The sequence below is a fragment of the Zonotrichia leucophrys genome, unplaced genomic scaffold, assembly GCF_028769735.1.
Source record: "Zonotrichia leucophrys gambelii isolate GWCS_2022_RI unplaced genomic scaffold, RI_Zleu_2.0 Scaffold_401_46383, whole genome shotgun sequence".
NCBI lineage: Eukaryota > Metazoa > Chordata > Aves > Passeriformes > Passerellidae > Zonotrichia > Zonotrichia leucophrys.
Window position 1 is genome coordinate 20,080 of NW_026992606.1, and position 16,178 is coordinate 36,257.

The 16,178-nt window shown below is 54.3% G+C and overlaps 1 protein-coding gene across 1 annotated transcript; it reads right to left on the reverse strand.

Annotated features, from left to right (window-relative positions):
* Positions 1-566: 566 nt before the first annotated feature.
* On the reverse strand, positions 567-12,428 carry LOC135441649 (HLA class II histocompatibility antigen, DM alpha chain). Its single transcript, XM_064701207.1, has 5 exons — positions 12,331-12,428; positions 9,569-9,826; positions 4,148-4,432; positions 2,922-3,047; positions 567-653 (listed from the first exon to the last, which is right to left on the reverse strand). Exons 1-5 carry the CDS (start codon positions 12,389-12,391, stop codon positions 649-651), a joined length of 735 nt encoding a protein of 244 aa, XP_064557277.1. The 5' UTR covers positions 12,392-12,428; the 3' UTR covers positions 567-648.
* Positions 12,429-16,178: the final 3,750 nt, after the last annotated feature.

Sequence of the window (16,178 nt, forward strand, 5' to 3'; positions counted from 1 at the left end):
ACCTGGACTGGGATCAGGACCAAGGTCAGAACTAAAACCAGGACCGGGACCACGGTCAGGACTAAAACCAGGACCAGAACCAGGACCAGAATCAGGACCAGGGTCAGGACCAGGAGACCAGGATCAAGACTAAAACCTGGATCATAACCAGGACCAAGATCGGATCAGGATCAGGATCAGGGTCAGGACTAAAACCAGGACCAGAACCAGAATCAGGATCAGAACCAGGACCAGGATCAGGAACAGGATCAGAACTAAAACCAGGACCTGGATCAGGATCAGAACCAGGACCAGAATCAGAACGGGGATTGGGATCAGGACTAAAACCAGGACCAGAACTGGGACCAGGATCAGGATCAGGATCAGGATCAGGACTAAAACCAGGACCAGAACTGGGACCGGGATCAGGATCAGGACCAAAATCAGAACTGGGATCAGGACCAGGATCAGGACTAAAACCAGGACCAGAACTGTGGCCAGGACTAGGACTAAAACCGGAATCAGGACCAAACCCAGGACTAGAACCAGGACCAAACCCAGGGCTGTGACAAACACAAGGACACGGATTCTGCCAAAGTTCGGATTTATTGAGCAAAGTCGGGGTTTAACTCCCAAATTCCCAAATTCCGGATTTGCACTGGGATGAGCTCAGCCTGCGAACGGAAACACAAAACTGGGATTAGGGATGGGACTGGGACTGGGATTGGGATTAGGGCTGGGACTGGGATTAGGACTGGATTTGGACTAAAACTGGGATCAGGACTGGGGCTGGGACTGGGATTGGAATTGAGACCAGGATTGGAACTGGGATTGGGACTGGGATTAGGGTTGGGATTGGGACTGGAATTGGGACTGGATTTGGACTAAAACTGGGATTGGGATTAGGGCTGGGAGTGAGATTGGGACTGGGATTAGGGCTGGGACTGGGATTAGGGTTTGGATTGGGACTGGGATTAGGGTTTGGGACTGGGATAAATGTTTGGACTGGGACTAAAACTGGGATCAGGACTGGGATCAGGACTGGGATTAGGGCTGGGATTGGGATTGGGGCTGGGATTGGGGCTGGGACTGGGATTTGGACCAGGATTGGGACTGGGGCTTGATCTAGGACTGGGGCTGGGACTGGGACTGGGATTGGGACCAGGATTGGGACTGGGACTGGGATTAGGGCTGAGATTGGGGCTGGGACTGGGATTTAGGCCAGAACTGGGACTGGGATCAGGATCAGGACTGGGACTGGGATCAGGGTTTGGACTGGGACTGGGAATAGGGCTGGGACTGGGATTTAGGCCAGAATTGGGACTGGGATCAGGATCGGGATTGGGACTGGGATCAGGGTTTGGACTGCGAGTGGAATTGGGACCAGGACTGGGACTGGGACTGGGATTGGGATCAGAACCGGGACCAGGATTGGGACTGGGATCAGGACTGGGACTGGGATTGGGATTGGGTTCAGAATTGGGACCAGAACTGGAACTGGGATTGGGACTGGGACTGGAACTTGGATTGGGACTGGGACCAGGCTTGGGACCAGGACCAGAACCAGGACTGGGATCCAAATTGGGACTGGGTTTAGGGCTGGGAATTAGGATTAGGATTGGGACTGGGATTTGGACTAGGACCAGGATTGGGACTGGGGTCAGGACCAGGATTAGGGTCAGGACCAGGATTAGGGTCAGGACCAGGACTGGAACCAGAATTAGGATTGGGATCAGGACAAGGACCAGGACCAAGACCAGGCCCAGGACCAGAACCAGAACCAGAACCAGGACTGGGATTGGGACCAGGATCAGGACCAGGCCCAGGCTTAGGCCCAGGTTTAGGCCCAGGTTTAGGCCCAGGTTTAGGCCCAGGTTTAGGCCCAGGTTTAAGCCGGGCCTATCCCATACTGTGTGGGTCCCTGTGGGCCAGGCCCTGGTTTAGGCCCTGGTTTAGTCCCAGGTTTAGGCCCAGGCCCAGGTTTAGGCCCAGGTTTAAGCCAGGACTTATCCTGTACCGTGTGGGCCAGCAGGGCCAGGCCCAGGTTTAGACCCAGGCCCAGTCCCAGGTTTAGGCCCAGGTTTAGGCCCAGGTTTAGGCCCAGGTTTAGGCCCTGCTTTAAGCCCTGGTTTAGGCCCTGCTTTAAGCCCTGGTTTAGTCCCAGGTTTAGGCCAGATTTACTCCCAGGTTTAGTCCCAGGTTTAGTCCCAGGTTTAGGCCCAGGTTTAGGCCAGATTTACTCCCAGGTTTAGGCCCAGGCCCAAGCCAGGCCTATCCCGTACCGTGTGGGTCCCTGCGGGCCAGGCCCTGGTTTAGGCCCTGGTTTAGACCCAGGTACAGTCCCAGGTTTAGGCCCAGGTTTAGGCCCAGGTTTAGGCCCAGGCCCAAGCCAGGCCTATCCCGTACCGTGTGGGTCCCTGCGGGCCAGTCCCAGGTTTAGTCCCAGGTTTAGGCCCAGGTTTAGGCCAGATTTACTCCCAGGTTTAGGCCCAGGCTTAGACCCAGGCCCAGTCCCAGACTTATTCCCTGGTTTAGGCCCAGGTTTACTCCCAGGTTTAGGCCCAGGTTTAGGCCCAGGTTTAGGCCCAGGTTTAGGCCCAGGTTTAGGCCCAGGCCCAAGTCAGGCCTATCCCGTACCGTGTGGGTCCCTGTGGGCCAGGCCCAGGTTTAGGCCCAGGTTTAGGCCCTGGTTTAGGCCCAGGTTTACTCCCAGGTTTAGGCCCAGGTTTAGGCCCAGGCCCAAGCCAGGCCTCTCCCGTACCGTGTGAGTCCCTGCGGGCCAGCAGGGCCAGGCCCAGGCCCAGTCCCAGACTTATTCCCAGGTTTAGGCCCAGGTTTAAGCCCAGGTTTAGGCCCTGGTGTAGGCCCTGGTTTAGACCCAGGTTTAGGCCCAGGTTTAGGCCCAGGTTTAGGCCCAGGCCCAAGCCAGGCCTCTCCCGTACCGTGTGGGTCCCTGCGGGCCAGCAGGGCCAGGCCCAGGCCCAGCAAGGCCAGGACCAGCCCCAGGGCCAGCGCGGCTCCGGCCAGAGCCGTGTCCAGCTGCTCGTCCAGCGCCGTGTCCGGAGCCACTGCGGACACGGACACGAGGTTACCCCAAAAATCCACCCAAAAATACCCCAAAATGTCCCAAAATTCACACAAAAATATCCACCAAAATATCCCCAAAAATGCCCCAAAAATCCCAAAAAAATCCCAAAAAATCCCCCAAATTCCCCCAAAAATCCCCTAAAAAATCCCAAAGTATCCCCCCAAAAATAATGGAAAATCCCCCAAAAAATCCCAAAAATCCCCAAAAAAATCCCCAAAAAATCCCCAAAAAAATCCCAAAAATTCCCCAAAAAATCCCCCAAAAAATCCCAAAAATCCCCAAAAAATCCCCAAAAAAATCCCCCAAAAAATAAAAAAAATCCCCCAAAAAATCCCAAAAATTCCTAAAAAATCCCCAAAAAATCCCAAAAAATCCCCCAAAAATCCCTAAAAAATCATGAAAAATCATGAAAAATCTCAAAAAAATCCTAAAAAAATCCCAAAAATTCCTTAAAAATCCTAAAAAAATCCCCAAAAAAATCCAAAAAATCCCCCAAAAAATCCCTAAAAAATCATGAAAAATCCCAAAAAAATCCCCAAAAAATCCCCAAAAAATCCCCAAAAAATCCCCACAAAAAATCCCCAAAAAATCCCCAAAAAATAATGAAAAATCCCCCAAAATCCCCCAAAATTTCCCAAAAAATCCTAAAAAATCCTCAAAAAATCCCCAAAAAAATTCCCAAAAAATCCAAAAAAATCCCAAAAAATCCTCAAAAAATCCCCAAAAAATCGCAAAAATTCCTTAAAAATCCTAAAAAAATCCCCCCAAAAATACCCAAAAAATCCCAAAAAAATCCCTTAAAAAATCCTTAAAAAATAAAAAATAATCCTCAAAAAATCCCCAAAAAATCCCAAAAAAATTCCCAAAAAATTGCCAAAAAATCCTAAAAAAATCCTTAAAATTTCCCCAAAAAATCCTAAAAATTCCCCCCAAAAAATCCCAAAACATCCCAAAAAAATCATTAAAAAATCCCAAAAAAATCCTTAAAAAATAAAAAATAATCCTCAAAAAAACCCCAAAAAATCCCAAAAAAATCCCAAAAATCCCCAAAAAATCCCAAAATCCCAAAATCCCTTTTACCCCAGTAGGCCACGGTGGTGGTGGCGTTGTCCCTGCCCGAGGTGACCACGCAGGCCACCACGTCCCCGGGCCGGGCGGTGACGGAAATTCGGGAAATTCTCACAAAGGTCAGGTCGGGATTGGGGACAAAGGGACCCAAAGTGACCCCGTGGGTGACCCCGAGCCCGGCCACCGTCCAGGAGATGGACAGGGATGGAGGGAAGATGTTCTCCACCAGGCACACCAGGGTGGTGGCACCTCCTGGGGACGGGGGACGCGCCGGGAACACCGAGAGCACCGGGATTCCTGGGAAAAATGAAAATTATGGATCAAAAAATGGGAAATGTGGAATTTGGAATGGGAAAAGTGGGATTGGGAATGGAGGGAATGGGATGGGAGATGTTCTCCACCAGGAACATCAGGGTGGTGGAACCAGGGACATCGAGAGCACCAGGATTCCTGGGAAAAATGGGAAAAAATTAAAATTATGGATCAAAAAATGGGAAATGTGGAAAAAAACCTGAGAAAAATGGGATTGGGAATGGAGGGAATGGGATGGGAGATGTTCTCCACCAGGAACATCAGGGTGGTGGCACCTCCTGGGGACGGGGGACGCGCCGGGAACACCGAGAGCACCGGGATTCCTGGGAAAAAATGGGAAAAATTGGTTAAAAATGGGAAAAAATGGGAATTTATGGGAGAAATAATGGGAAAAATGGGATTGGGAATGGGAAAAGTGGGATTGGGAATGGAGGGAATGGGATGGGAGATGTTCTCCACCAGGCACACCAGGGTGGTGGCACCTCCTGGGGACGGGGGACGCGCCGGGAACACCGAGAGCACCGGGATTCCTGGGAAAAAATGGGAAAAAATTAAAATTATGGATGAAAAAATGGGAAATGTGGAAAAAAAGTGAGAAAAATGGGGTTGGGAATGAGGATGGGAGATGTTCTCCACCAGGAACATCAGGAACATCAAGACCACCAGGATTCCTGAGGAGAAAAATGGGAAAAATTGGTTAAAAATGGGAAAAATTGGGAATTTATGGGAGGAATAATGGGTAAAGTATGAGAAATAGGGGGAAAAATGGGATTGGGAATGGAGGGAATGGGATGGGAGATGTTCTCCACCAGGAACATCAGGAACATGGAGACCACCAGGATTCCTGGGGAGAAAAATGGGAAAAAATTAAAATTATGGGTCAAAAAATGGGAAATATGGGATTTGGAATGGGGAAAATGGGATTGGGAATGGAGGGAATGGGATGGGAGATGTTCTCCACCAGGAACATCAGGGTGGTGGAACCAGGGACAACAAGAGCACCGGGATTCCTGGGGAGAAAATGGGAAAAATTGGTTAAAAATTAAAATTATGGGTAAAAAAAGGGGAAATATGGAATAAAAGTGAGAAAAATGGGATTGGGAATGGAGGGAATGGGATGGGAGATGTTCTCCACCAGGCACACCAGGGTGGTGGCACCTCCTGGGGACGGGGGACGCGCCGGGAACACCGAGAGCACCGGGATTCCTGGGAAAAATGAAAATTATGGGACAAAAAATGGGGAAAATGGGATTTGGAATGGGGAAAATGGGATTGGGAATGGAGGGAATGGGATGGGAGATGTTCTCCACCAGGAACATCAGGAACATGGAGACCACCAGGATTCCTGGGGAGAAAATGGGAAAAAAATTAAAATTATGGGTAGAAAAATGGGAAATGTGGAATTTGGAATGGGAAAAATGGGATTGGGAATGATGGGATTGGGATGGGAGATGTTCTCCACCAGGGTGGTGGCACCAGGGACAACGAGACCATCAGGATTCCTGGGAAAAAAATGGGAAAAATTGGTTAAAAATGGGAAAAATTGGGAATTTATGGGAGGAATAATGGGAAAAATGGGATTTGGAATGGGGAAAATGGGATTGGGAATGGAGGGAATGGGATGGGAGATGTTCTCCACCAGGAACATCAAGACCACCAGGATTCCTTGAGGGAAAAATGGGAAAAAATTGGTTAAAAATGAAAATTATGGGTCAAAAAATGGGAAATATGGGATTTGGAATGGGGAAAATGGGATTGGGAATGGAGGGAATGGGATGGGAGATGTTCTCCACCAGGAACATCAGGGTGGTGGCACCTCCTGGGGACGGGGGACGCGCCGGGAACACCGAGAGCACCGGGATTACTGGGAAAAAATGGGAAAAATTGGTTAAAAATGGGAAAAAATGGGTTAAAAAATGGGAAATATGGGATTTGGAATGGGGAAAGTGGGATTGGGAATGGAGGGAATGGGATGGGAGATGTTCTCCACCAGGAACATCAGGGTGGTGGAACCAGGGACAACGAGAGCATCAGGATTCCTGGGGAGAAAAATGGGAAAAAATTAAAATTATGGGTCAAAAAATGGGAAATATGGGATTGGGAATGGGAAAAATGGGATTGGGAATGGAGGGAAAGGGATGGGAGATGTTCTCCACCAGGAACATCAAGACCACCAAGATTCCTGGGGAGAAAAATGGGAAAAATGGGAAAAAATTGGTTAAAAATTAAAAATTATGGGAGAAATAATGGGGAAAATGGGAAAAATTCTGGGAAAAGTGAGGAAAATTCTGGAGGGAATGGGATGGGAGATGTTCTCCACCAGGAACATCAGGAACATGGAGACCACCAGGATTCCTGGGGAGAAAAATGGGAAAAAATTGGTTAAAAATTAAAATTATGGGTAAAAAAATGGGAAATGTGGAAAAAAAACTGAGAAAAATGGGATTTGGAATGGAGGGAATGGGATGGGAGATGTTCTCCACCAGGAACATCAGGAACATGGAGATCACTGGGATTCCTGGGGAGAAAAATGGGAAAAAATTGGTTAAAAATTAAAATTATGGGTAAAAAAATGGGAAATATGGGATTGGGAATGGGGAAAATGGGATTGGGAATGGAGGGAATGGGATGGGAGATGTTCTCCACCAGGAACATCAGGAACATGGAGACCACCAGGATTCCTGAGGAGAAAAATGGGAAAAATGGGAAAAAATTGGTTAAAAATGAAAATTATGGGAGAAATAATGGGGAAAATGGGAAAAACAGAACTGGAAAAAATAGGAAAAATGCAAAAAATAGGAATGAGAATTATTGACGGTTTCCATCTGTTCATCCCCAAATTTTCCCACAATTTCCCATTCTTTTATCCCAAATTTTTTCCACATTTTTAACCCTTTCATTCCCTAATTTTTCCCACATTTTTAACCCTTTCATCCCCAATTTTTCCCACATTTTTCACCCTTTTATCCCATTTTTTCCACATTTTTAACCCTTTCATCCCCAACTTTTCCCTGCATTTTCCACCCTTTCATTCCCAATTTTTCTCCCACATTTTCCACCCTTTCATCCCCATTTTTTTCCACATTTTTAACCCTTTCATCCCCAATTTTTCCCACATTTTTAACCCTTTCATCCCCAATTTTTTCCCACATTTCCCACCCAATTTTTCGCCACATTTTTAACCCTTTCATCCCCAATTTTTTCCCACATTTCCCGCCCAATTCCCCCTCATTTTAACCCTTTCATCCCCCGATTTCTTCCAAATTTCCCCCCACACTTTTAACCCTTTCATCCCCAATGTCTCCCAAATTTTCCCCCATTTTTAACCCTTTCATCCCCCCATTTTCCCCCACACTTTTAACCTTTTCACCCCCAATTTTTCCCCGCATCTCCCACCCATTTTCCCCTAATTTCTCCCCCCACATTTTTAACCCTTTCATCCCCCAATGTCTCCCAAATTTTCCCCACATTTTTAACCCTTTCATCCCCATTTTCCCCCACACTTTTAACCCTTTCATCCCCCGATTTCTCCCAATTTTTCCCCCGGATTTTAACCCTTTCATCCCCAATTTTTTCCCACATCTCCCACCCTTTTTCACCCATTTCCCCTCCCACATTTTTAACCCTTTCATCCCCAATTTTTTCCCACATTTCCCACCCATTTTCACCCATTTCCCCCCACATTTTTAACCCTTTCATCCCTAATTTTTCCCCACATTTTTAACCCTTTCATCCCCAATTTTCCCCCCACATTTCCCACCCAATTTTCCCCCACATTTTTAACCCTTTCATCCCCCAATTTTTCCCAAATTTTAACCTTCCATCCCCAATTTTTCCCCACATCTCCCACCCATTTTCCCCCAATTTCCCCCCCACATTTTTAACCCTTCCATCCCCATTTCTCCCCACTTTTCCCACCCATTTTCACCCAATTTTCCCCACATTTTTAACCCTTCCATCTCCGATTTTTCCCTGCATTTCCCACCCCTTCACCCCCAATTTTTCCCACATTATTAACCCTTTCATCCCCAATTTTCATGCAATTCCCCCCCCCGTTTTTAACCCTTTCATCCCCAATTTTTTCCCACATTTCCCACCCAATTCCCCCACACTTTTAACCCTTTCATCCCCAATTTTCCCCCACATTTCCCACCCATTTTCACCCAATTTCCCCCCACATTTTTAACCCTTTCATCCCAAATTTTTCCCACATTTCCCACACAATTTCCCCCACATTTTAACCCTTCCATCCCCAATTTCCCCCCACATTTTCCACCCATTTTCCCCCACACTTTTAACCCTTTCATCCCCCAATTTTTCCCAAATTTTAACCCTTCCATCCCCAATTTTTTCCCACATCTCCCACCCATTTTCACCCATTTCCCCTCCCACATTTTTAACCCTTTCATCCCCAATTTTTTCCCACATCTCCCACCCATTTTCCCCCACATTTTTTACCCTTTCATCCCCCGATTTCTCCCAAATTTTCCCCACATTTTTAACCCTTTCATCCCAAATTTTCCCCACATTTTTAACCCTTTCATCCCCAATTTTTCCCCCACATTTCCCACATTTCCCCCCCACATTTTTAACCCTTTCATCCCCCGATTTCTCCCAAATTTTCCCCACATTTTTAACCCTTTCATCCCCCATTTTCACCCAATTTTTCCCCACATTTTTAACCCTTTCATCCCCAATTTCCCCCCCACATTTCCCACCCATTTCCCCCACATTTTTAACCCTTTCATCCCCATTTTCCCCCACACTTTTAACCCTTTCATCCCCATTTTTTCCCTGCATTTTTAACCCTTTCATTCCCAATTTTCATGCAATTCCCCCCCCCCGTTTTTAACCCTTTCATCCCCAATTTTTTCCCACATTTCCCACCCATTTCCCCCCAATTTTCCGCCTACATTTTTAACCCTTTCATCCCCATTTCCCCCAAATTTTTAACCCTTTCACCCCCAATTTTTTCCCACATTTCCCACCCAATTCCCCCACATTTTTAACCCTTTCATCCCCATTTCCTCCCACACTTTTAACCCTTTCACCCCCAATTTTTTCCCACATCTCCCACCCATTTCCCCCCACATTTTTAACCCTTTCATCCCCCCCGCCTACCCCTGGCCTGCGGCAGCAGCCCGCCGAGCTGTTTGCCCAGGATCCCCAGGATCTCCTGGCACATTTGCGCCTCCGGCTGGAGCTCCCCGGGCGTCTCCAGCCCCTCGGGCCAGGGAGGAACCCCGGGGCCCTCGGGGACCCAGCGGGAGCGCGGGAATTGGAACCAGGCCAGGCCGCGCCCGTCCAGGGTCACCGAGAGCGACAGCGACGGAGAGTCCGGCTGGCAAGAGAGCACCTCGGCCAGGACGTGCGGGGGAGCTGGGGAAGGGAAATGGGAGAGGGAAATTGGGAAATGGGGATGGAGAAAAATGGGAAATGGGGAAATGGGGAAATGGGGATGGAGAAAAATGGGAAATGAGGGATGGAGAGGGAAAGGGGAAATGGGAGCGGGTGGGGAGAGGGAAATGGGGGTGGGGAAAAATGGGAAATGAGGGATGGAGAGATGGGAAAGGGAATTGGGAGAAATGGGAAATGGGGATGGAGAAAAATGGGAAATGGGAGAGGGAAATGGGGATGGAGAAAAATGGGAAATGAGGGATGGAGAAAAATGGGAAATGGGGAAATGGGGAAATGGGGAAATGGGAGAGGGAGATGGGGATGGAGAGAAATGGAAAATGAGGGATGGAGAGATGGAGAAGGAAATGGGGTGGAGAAAAATGGGAAATGGGGAAATGGGGAGGGAAATGGGGATGGAGAAAAATGGGAAATGGGGAAATGGGGATGGAGAAAAATGGGAAATTAGGGATGGAGAGATGGGAAAGGGAATTGGGAGAGAGAAATTGGGATGGAGAAAGGGAAATGAGGGATGGAGAAGGAAATGGGGAAATGGGGGAGGGAAATGGGGAAATGGGGAGAGGGAAATGGGGAAATGGGGAGGGAAATGGGGATGGAGAGGGGAGAGGGAGAAGGAAATTGGGAGAGGGAAATGGGGAGAGGGAAATGGAGATGGAGAAAGGGAAACGAGGGATGGAGAGATGGAGAGATGGAGAGGGAAATGGGGAGAGGGAAAGGGAAATGAGGAAATTGGGAGAGGGAAATGGGGATGGAGAAAAATGGGGAAATGGGAGAGGGAGATGGGGATGGAGAAAGGGAAATGGGGGAGGGAAATGGGGAGAGGGAAATTGGGGATGGGAATGGGAGAGGGGGGATGGAGAGATGGAGAGGGAAATGGGGAGAGGGAAAGGAGAGGGAAATGGGGATGGAGAGATTGAGTGGGAAATGGAGAGATGGAGAGGGAAATGGGGATGGAGAGGGGAGAGGGAGAAGGGAATTGGGAGAGGGAAATTGGGGATGGAGAAAGGGAAATTGGGAGAGGGAAATGGGGATGGAGAAAAATGGGAAATGAGGGATGGAGAGATGGAGAGGGAAATGGGGAAATGGGGGAGGGAAATGGGGAGAGGGAAATGGGGATGGAGAGGGAAATGGGAAGGGGAGAGGGAGAGGGGGAGGTAAATGAGGAGGGAAATGGGAGAAGGAAATGGGGAGTGGGGATGGAGTAGGGAGGAGGGAAATGGGGACGGGGAGAGGGAAGGGAGAGGGAAATGGGGATGGAGGAGGGAGAGAGGGAATGGAGAAGGGAGATGGGGATGGAGAAATGGGGAGGGAAAAGGGGAGAGGGAAATGGGGATGGAGAAAGGGAAACGAGGGATGGAGAGATGGAGAGGGAAATGGGGAAATGGGGAAATGGGGATGGAGAGGGGAGGGGGAGATGGGGATGGGGAAGGGAGAAGGAGATGGGGAGGCAAATAAGGAGGGAAATGGGGAGAAGGAAAGGGAGGGAAATGGGGAGAGGGAAATGGGAAGGGAGAGGGGGAATGGAGAGGGAATTGGGGAATGGGGATGGAGGAAGGAAAATGAAATGGGGAGAGGGAAATGGGGATGGAGAAATGGGGAAAGGGAGAGGGAAATGGGGATGGAGAAAGGGAAATGAGGGATGGAGGATGGAAGGGGAGAGGGAAATGGGGAAATGGGTGAAGAAAATGGGAGAGAGAAATGGGGAGAGGGACAGGGGAGAGGGAAAGGGGAAAAGAAATGGAAAAGGGAGAGGGAAATGGGGATGGGAAGTGAAAGCGGGGCGGGAAATGGGGAGAGGGAAATGGGGAGAGGGGATAAAAGGAAGGGAGGGGAGATGGGGATGGAGAGAGGGAAATGGGAGAGGGAGATGGGGAGGGGAAAGCGATGGAGAAGGGAGAGGAAAAGGGGAGAGGGAAATGGGAAATGGAGAGGGAGGGACGGGGAGGGAGAGGGAAATGGGGAAAGGGAAATAGGGAGGGGAAGATGGGGATGGAGAGAGGGAAATGAGGAGGGGGAAATGGGGAGAGGGAAATGGGGATGGAGAGGGAGAGGGAAATGAGGAGGGGGAAATGGGGAGAGGGAAATGAGGGGTGGGAAATGGGAAATGGAGAGGGAGGGACGGGGAGGGAGAGGGAAATGGGGAGGGAAGGGGAGAGGAAGGGGGAGGAGGGAAGGGGAGAGGGAAATGGAGAAGGAAGAGGGCAGAGGGAGGGGACAGGGAGGGGACAAGGGAGGGGACAAGTCGGGACAGGGAGGATGAGGAAGGGGAGAGGGGACAGGGGGAGACCCCGAAGGGACAGGGACGGCAGAGGTGACAGCGAAGGGACAGAAAGACGCGACAAAGAGAGGACAGACAAACACCAGAGGGGACAAACAACCAAAGAGAGAAGACAAACAGCAAAGTTAGAGCGCAAACCACGGAAGTGAGACCGCGCCGCCCGTCCCCTCCCTGTCCCCCCACCTCCTACCGGGCTCAGCGACGGCCACGGCCACCAAAACCCCCCCGAGCAGCGCCCCGAGGACACCCATGGCCCCTCCGCGTCCCCAATGTCCCCAAAGTCCGCACGCCGAGCCCACCCGCGGGGTCCGACGGGGAGACAGCCAATGGGAACGCTCCGCGCCCGTGACGTCAGCGGTTGCCAGGCAGAGGAGCGCCGAGAGCGGCGCGGGGCCGGTGACAGAGCGCGGGAGACACGAGTGGGGGTGGGGGGGGGGAAAAGGGACCCCGACACCCCCCCCAGGGGTCACGTGGGGTTTGGGACACCCCAAAAGTGACCCCCTAAATTAGGGGGGGTCATAGGTGACGTCACGGGGATTAATGAGCGGCGTGGCGTTAATTAGGGGGGCGCGCGTGGGGAGTGTGACGTCATCGGGGTGGTGGGGGAGTCTCAGGAATTTTGGGGACCCCCCCCGTGGGTGCCCCCCACTCCCCTAGAGATGTCGCGGACCCTCGTGGGGACACCCCAGGAATTTTGGGGACCCCCGTGGGTGCCCCCCACCCTTCGTGGCGCCCTCGTGGGCGCCTCCCACCCCTCCTGACGCCCTCAAAAATGTCGCGGACACCCGTGGGGACACCCCAAGAATTTTGGGGACCCCAAATCTCACCGTGGGTGCCCCCCCACCCCATCGCGGATCCCCGTGGGTGCCCCCCACCCGTTTTGGGACCGCCGTGGGTGCTCCCCACCCCTCCCAGGAATGTTCTAGATCCCCGTGGGGCCACCCTAAGAATTTTTGGGGACCCCCCCAGGAATTTTTGGGACCCTCCCTCCCCACCCCCCCCACGGACCCCCGTGGGTTCCCCCCCCACCCCACGCTGCAGCGCTCCCCTCACTGCGCATGCGCGCGGCGCTAGGACCCCGCGGAGCCTTTCCCGCCACGCCGGGGGGGGGGAGGGGAGGGGAGGGGGGGCCATGAATGGGGACCCGTGGGAGCCGCGGGGGAGCCACGTGACCGCCGGCCAGCCAATCAGCGCGCGGGTGACGTAGCTCGTGGCTCCCTTTTCTGCCCCGGGATGGTTTTTTTTACCTTTTTTGCCCCAAACTCGGGGTTTTTTGGGGCGGGAGGATTTGAAGGGAGAGGAGAGGGGGGCGGATGAAGCGGGGCCGAACCCGGGGGTCGCGGCGCGAAGCGGGGGCGCCTCAGGTGAGTGCCGGGGGGGGGGCGGCCTCGCCCTGCCCCCCCCCACAGCGGCGCGGAGGCGGGGGAAGGTCACGTGATGGCGGCGCGCCGTCAATCAAGCTTCATCCCGCCCTCTTTTCGGCGCTTCGACCAATAGGGAGGCGCGGAGCGGGTGATTGACAGCGGGGCGGGCGCGGCTTTGTGCGCGCGGCGGGGGCGGCGGTTTGGGGCGAAAAGCGCCATGTTTGGGTGTTCGCGCGGGGGCGGCGGCGGGCGCGGCCCCAAGTGCTGTGTCACGGTGGCGGTGGAGAGCCCCGGGGAGGGGGGAAGGGAAGCGGACGCCACACGGAGCCACCCGTGTCCTGCGAGCCCCGGGGAGGAGGGGGTGGGGTGGGGAATGTGGAGAGGAAGAGGTCGGGAAGGACGCGAGAATTCCCTCAGCGAGGAGGGCGAAAAGGGTCGGGGGGTCCCTGAGGGGGAGCCCCGTGGGGGGGGAGGGGGTTCGGGGCTCCCCGGGGTTGGGGGTGAGGGGGGGATGGGGTGGGGGGGGGCAGCGGCGTTTTTGGGTTTTAGCGGCGCTGGCGGCCGCGGGAGCGGCGTGTTCGTGGGGGTTGTCGCCCTCAGTGTGTGCTCAGGGAAAGGCTGGAGCCGCCCGAGCCTCCGTGGGCGCCGCGGGGAGCGGGGGCGACGCGGTGCGTGGCTGCCTGTGGGGGGGGTGGGGGGGGGTGCGGGGTTGAACGGAGCATTGAGGGCTAGAAGAGCACCGCGAGGGGGGTGAGGCCCGGCGGGGGAGAGTTCCCGGAGCTCGCTGCGGCCGAGGAGCGGCGGGGGAAGCGGCGGGTCCGGCCGCCACCGGCCGCGCTCATTGTCCGGCCGCGGCCACCGCCGCCATTCAAGATGGCGCCCGCCGGCCCCTTCTTCCTCCTTCGCCTCCCCCTCCTTCCCCCGGGGCGCCGCAGCCAATCGGCGGCTGAGCCCGCCCCCCGCGTGACCTGCCGGCCAATCAGCGCGCGGCGGGCTCCGCCACCAGCCAATCACCGCCGAGACGGCCGCGCGCGTCGGGTGAGGCGCTGGGCGGAAGGCCGGGAGGGGCGTGGAGCTCATCCGTTGATTGACGCCTCTCTCGGCCAATCGCACCCTTTCCCGGCGCGTGCCTCCGCCCAATGAGGCAGCGGCGGGGCGGGGCGGGGCGGTTGGGTGACGTCAGCCCGCGGGGCGTCCAATGGCGAGGCGGCTGAGGTCTATATAAGGGCGGGCGGGGGCAGGCCGAGCGGCGCCATTTCGCGGGGACGAAGGGACGGAGCGGGTCGGGCCCGGCGCGCGAGGGGGGCGGCCCCAACCCGGCTCCATCCCCCGCCTCCGCCGTCCCGGAGGGCTCCGGGACCCTCCCCGGACCCTCCCCGGCCTCCGCAGCGACCCCTGCCTGCGGCCACCGGCGGCGAGAGAGAGGGGGGGGGAAGACGCCTCCGCCCGGCTTCTTTTCCACCACCTCCCTCCCTCCCTCCTCCCCCCCTCCTTCCCCTCAGCGAGCCAAGATGGAGCGCGGCCGCTGAGATTGCCCGCTACGATATCCGCCGTCATCCGCCGCTCCGAGCGCGGCTCCTCGCCTCTTCCACCGCAGCCGAGGCCGCCGGAGGCCGGCAGCGACTCGGCCGAGCTTGTATCGAGCGGATCGCGCCGCGTTCGGCGGGTCCGGTGAGGCTCCGAAGGGACGATCCCCCCTCTCGGCTCTCCCCGCTCCATTGCCGTGTGTGTGTGTGTGGCCCCCCCGGTGCATCCCCTCAGAGCGCGCCGCCATTTTCGCCGCGCCCCGTGGATGTGAGGCCGAGCTCGGTTCTTTTTTATTTTTTTTTTTCCCCCCGCTCCTTCATCATCTTCCACCGCTTCTGCCGCCGCTTGAGGAGCTCGGAAAGGGGAGGGGGCTCCCTTCAAGACCCCCCTCCCCTGGTACCGGGGATGCGCTGACGCTGGAAGGGCCCAAAGCGGGCCGGGAGCGGTGAAGCTTTGGCCGGGCAAAGTGGGGGGCTCGTCGGAGGAGACGGCGGGAGGAGGAGGAGGAGGAGGAGGAGACGAAGGCCAGGCGGGCCCGAGGGCCTCAGCAGCAGCAGCAGCAGCCGCCGGGATGTTGCAGAATGTGAATCCCCAGAGCAAGTAGGTGCTGGTGGGGAAGGAATGGGGACTTTGTTGGGGGTGAGGGGATGGGGAGCGACGTGGGACAGCCGCGTTGTGGTCGGGGTGTTGTGACGGTGACATTGGGGACGCAGGGACCCCAAAATTGTGGCAGTGTCACCGTGGGAGCCTCATGCTGGGCCTGTCACCCCCGTGCTGTGACAGTGACATGGGGACCCCAAAATTGTGGCGGTGTCACTGTGGGACCCCTGTGCTGGGTTGGTGTCACCCCAATGCTGTGACAGTGACATGGGGACCCCAAAATTGTGGCAGTGTCACTGTGGGACCCCAGCGCTGTGACAGTGACATTGGGACCCCCAAATTGTGGCAGTGTCACTGTGGTACCCCTGTGCTGGGTTGGTGTCACCCCAATGCTGTGACAATGACATGGGGACCCCCCAAAATTGTGGCAGTGTCACTGTGGGACCCCTACATTGGGGCAGTGTCACCCCCATGCTGTGACAGTGACACTGTGGGACCCCACATGCTGTGACGGTGACATTGGGGACACAGGGACCCCAAAATTGTG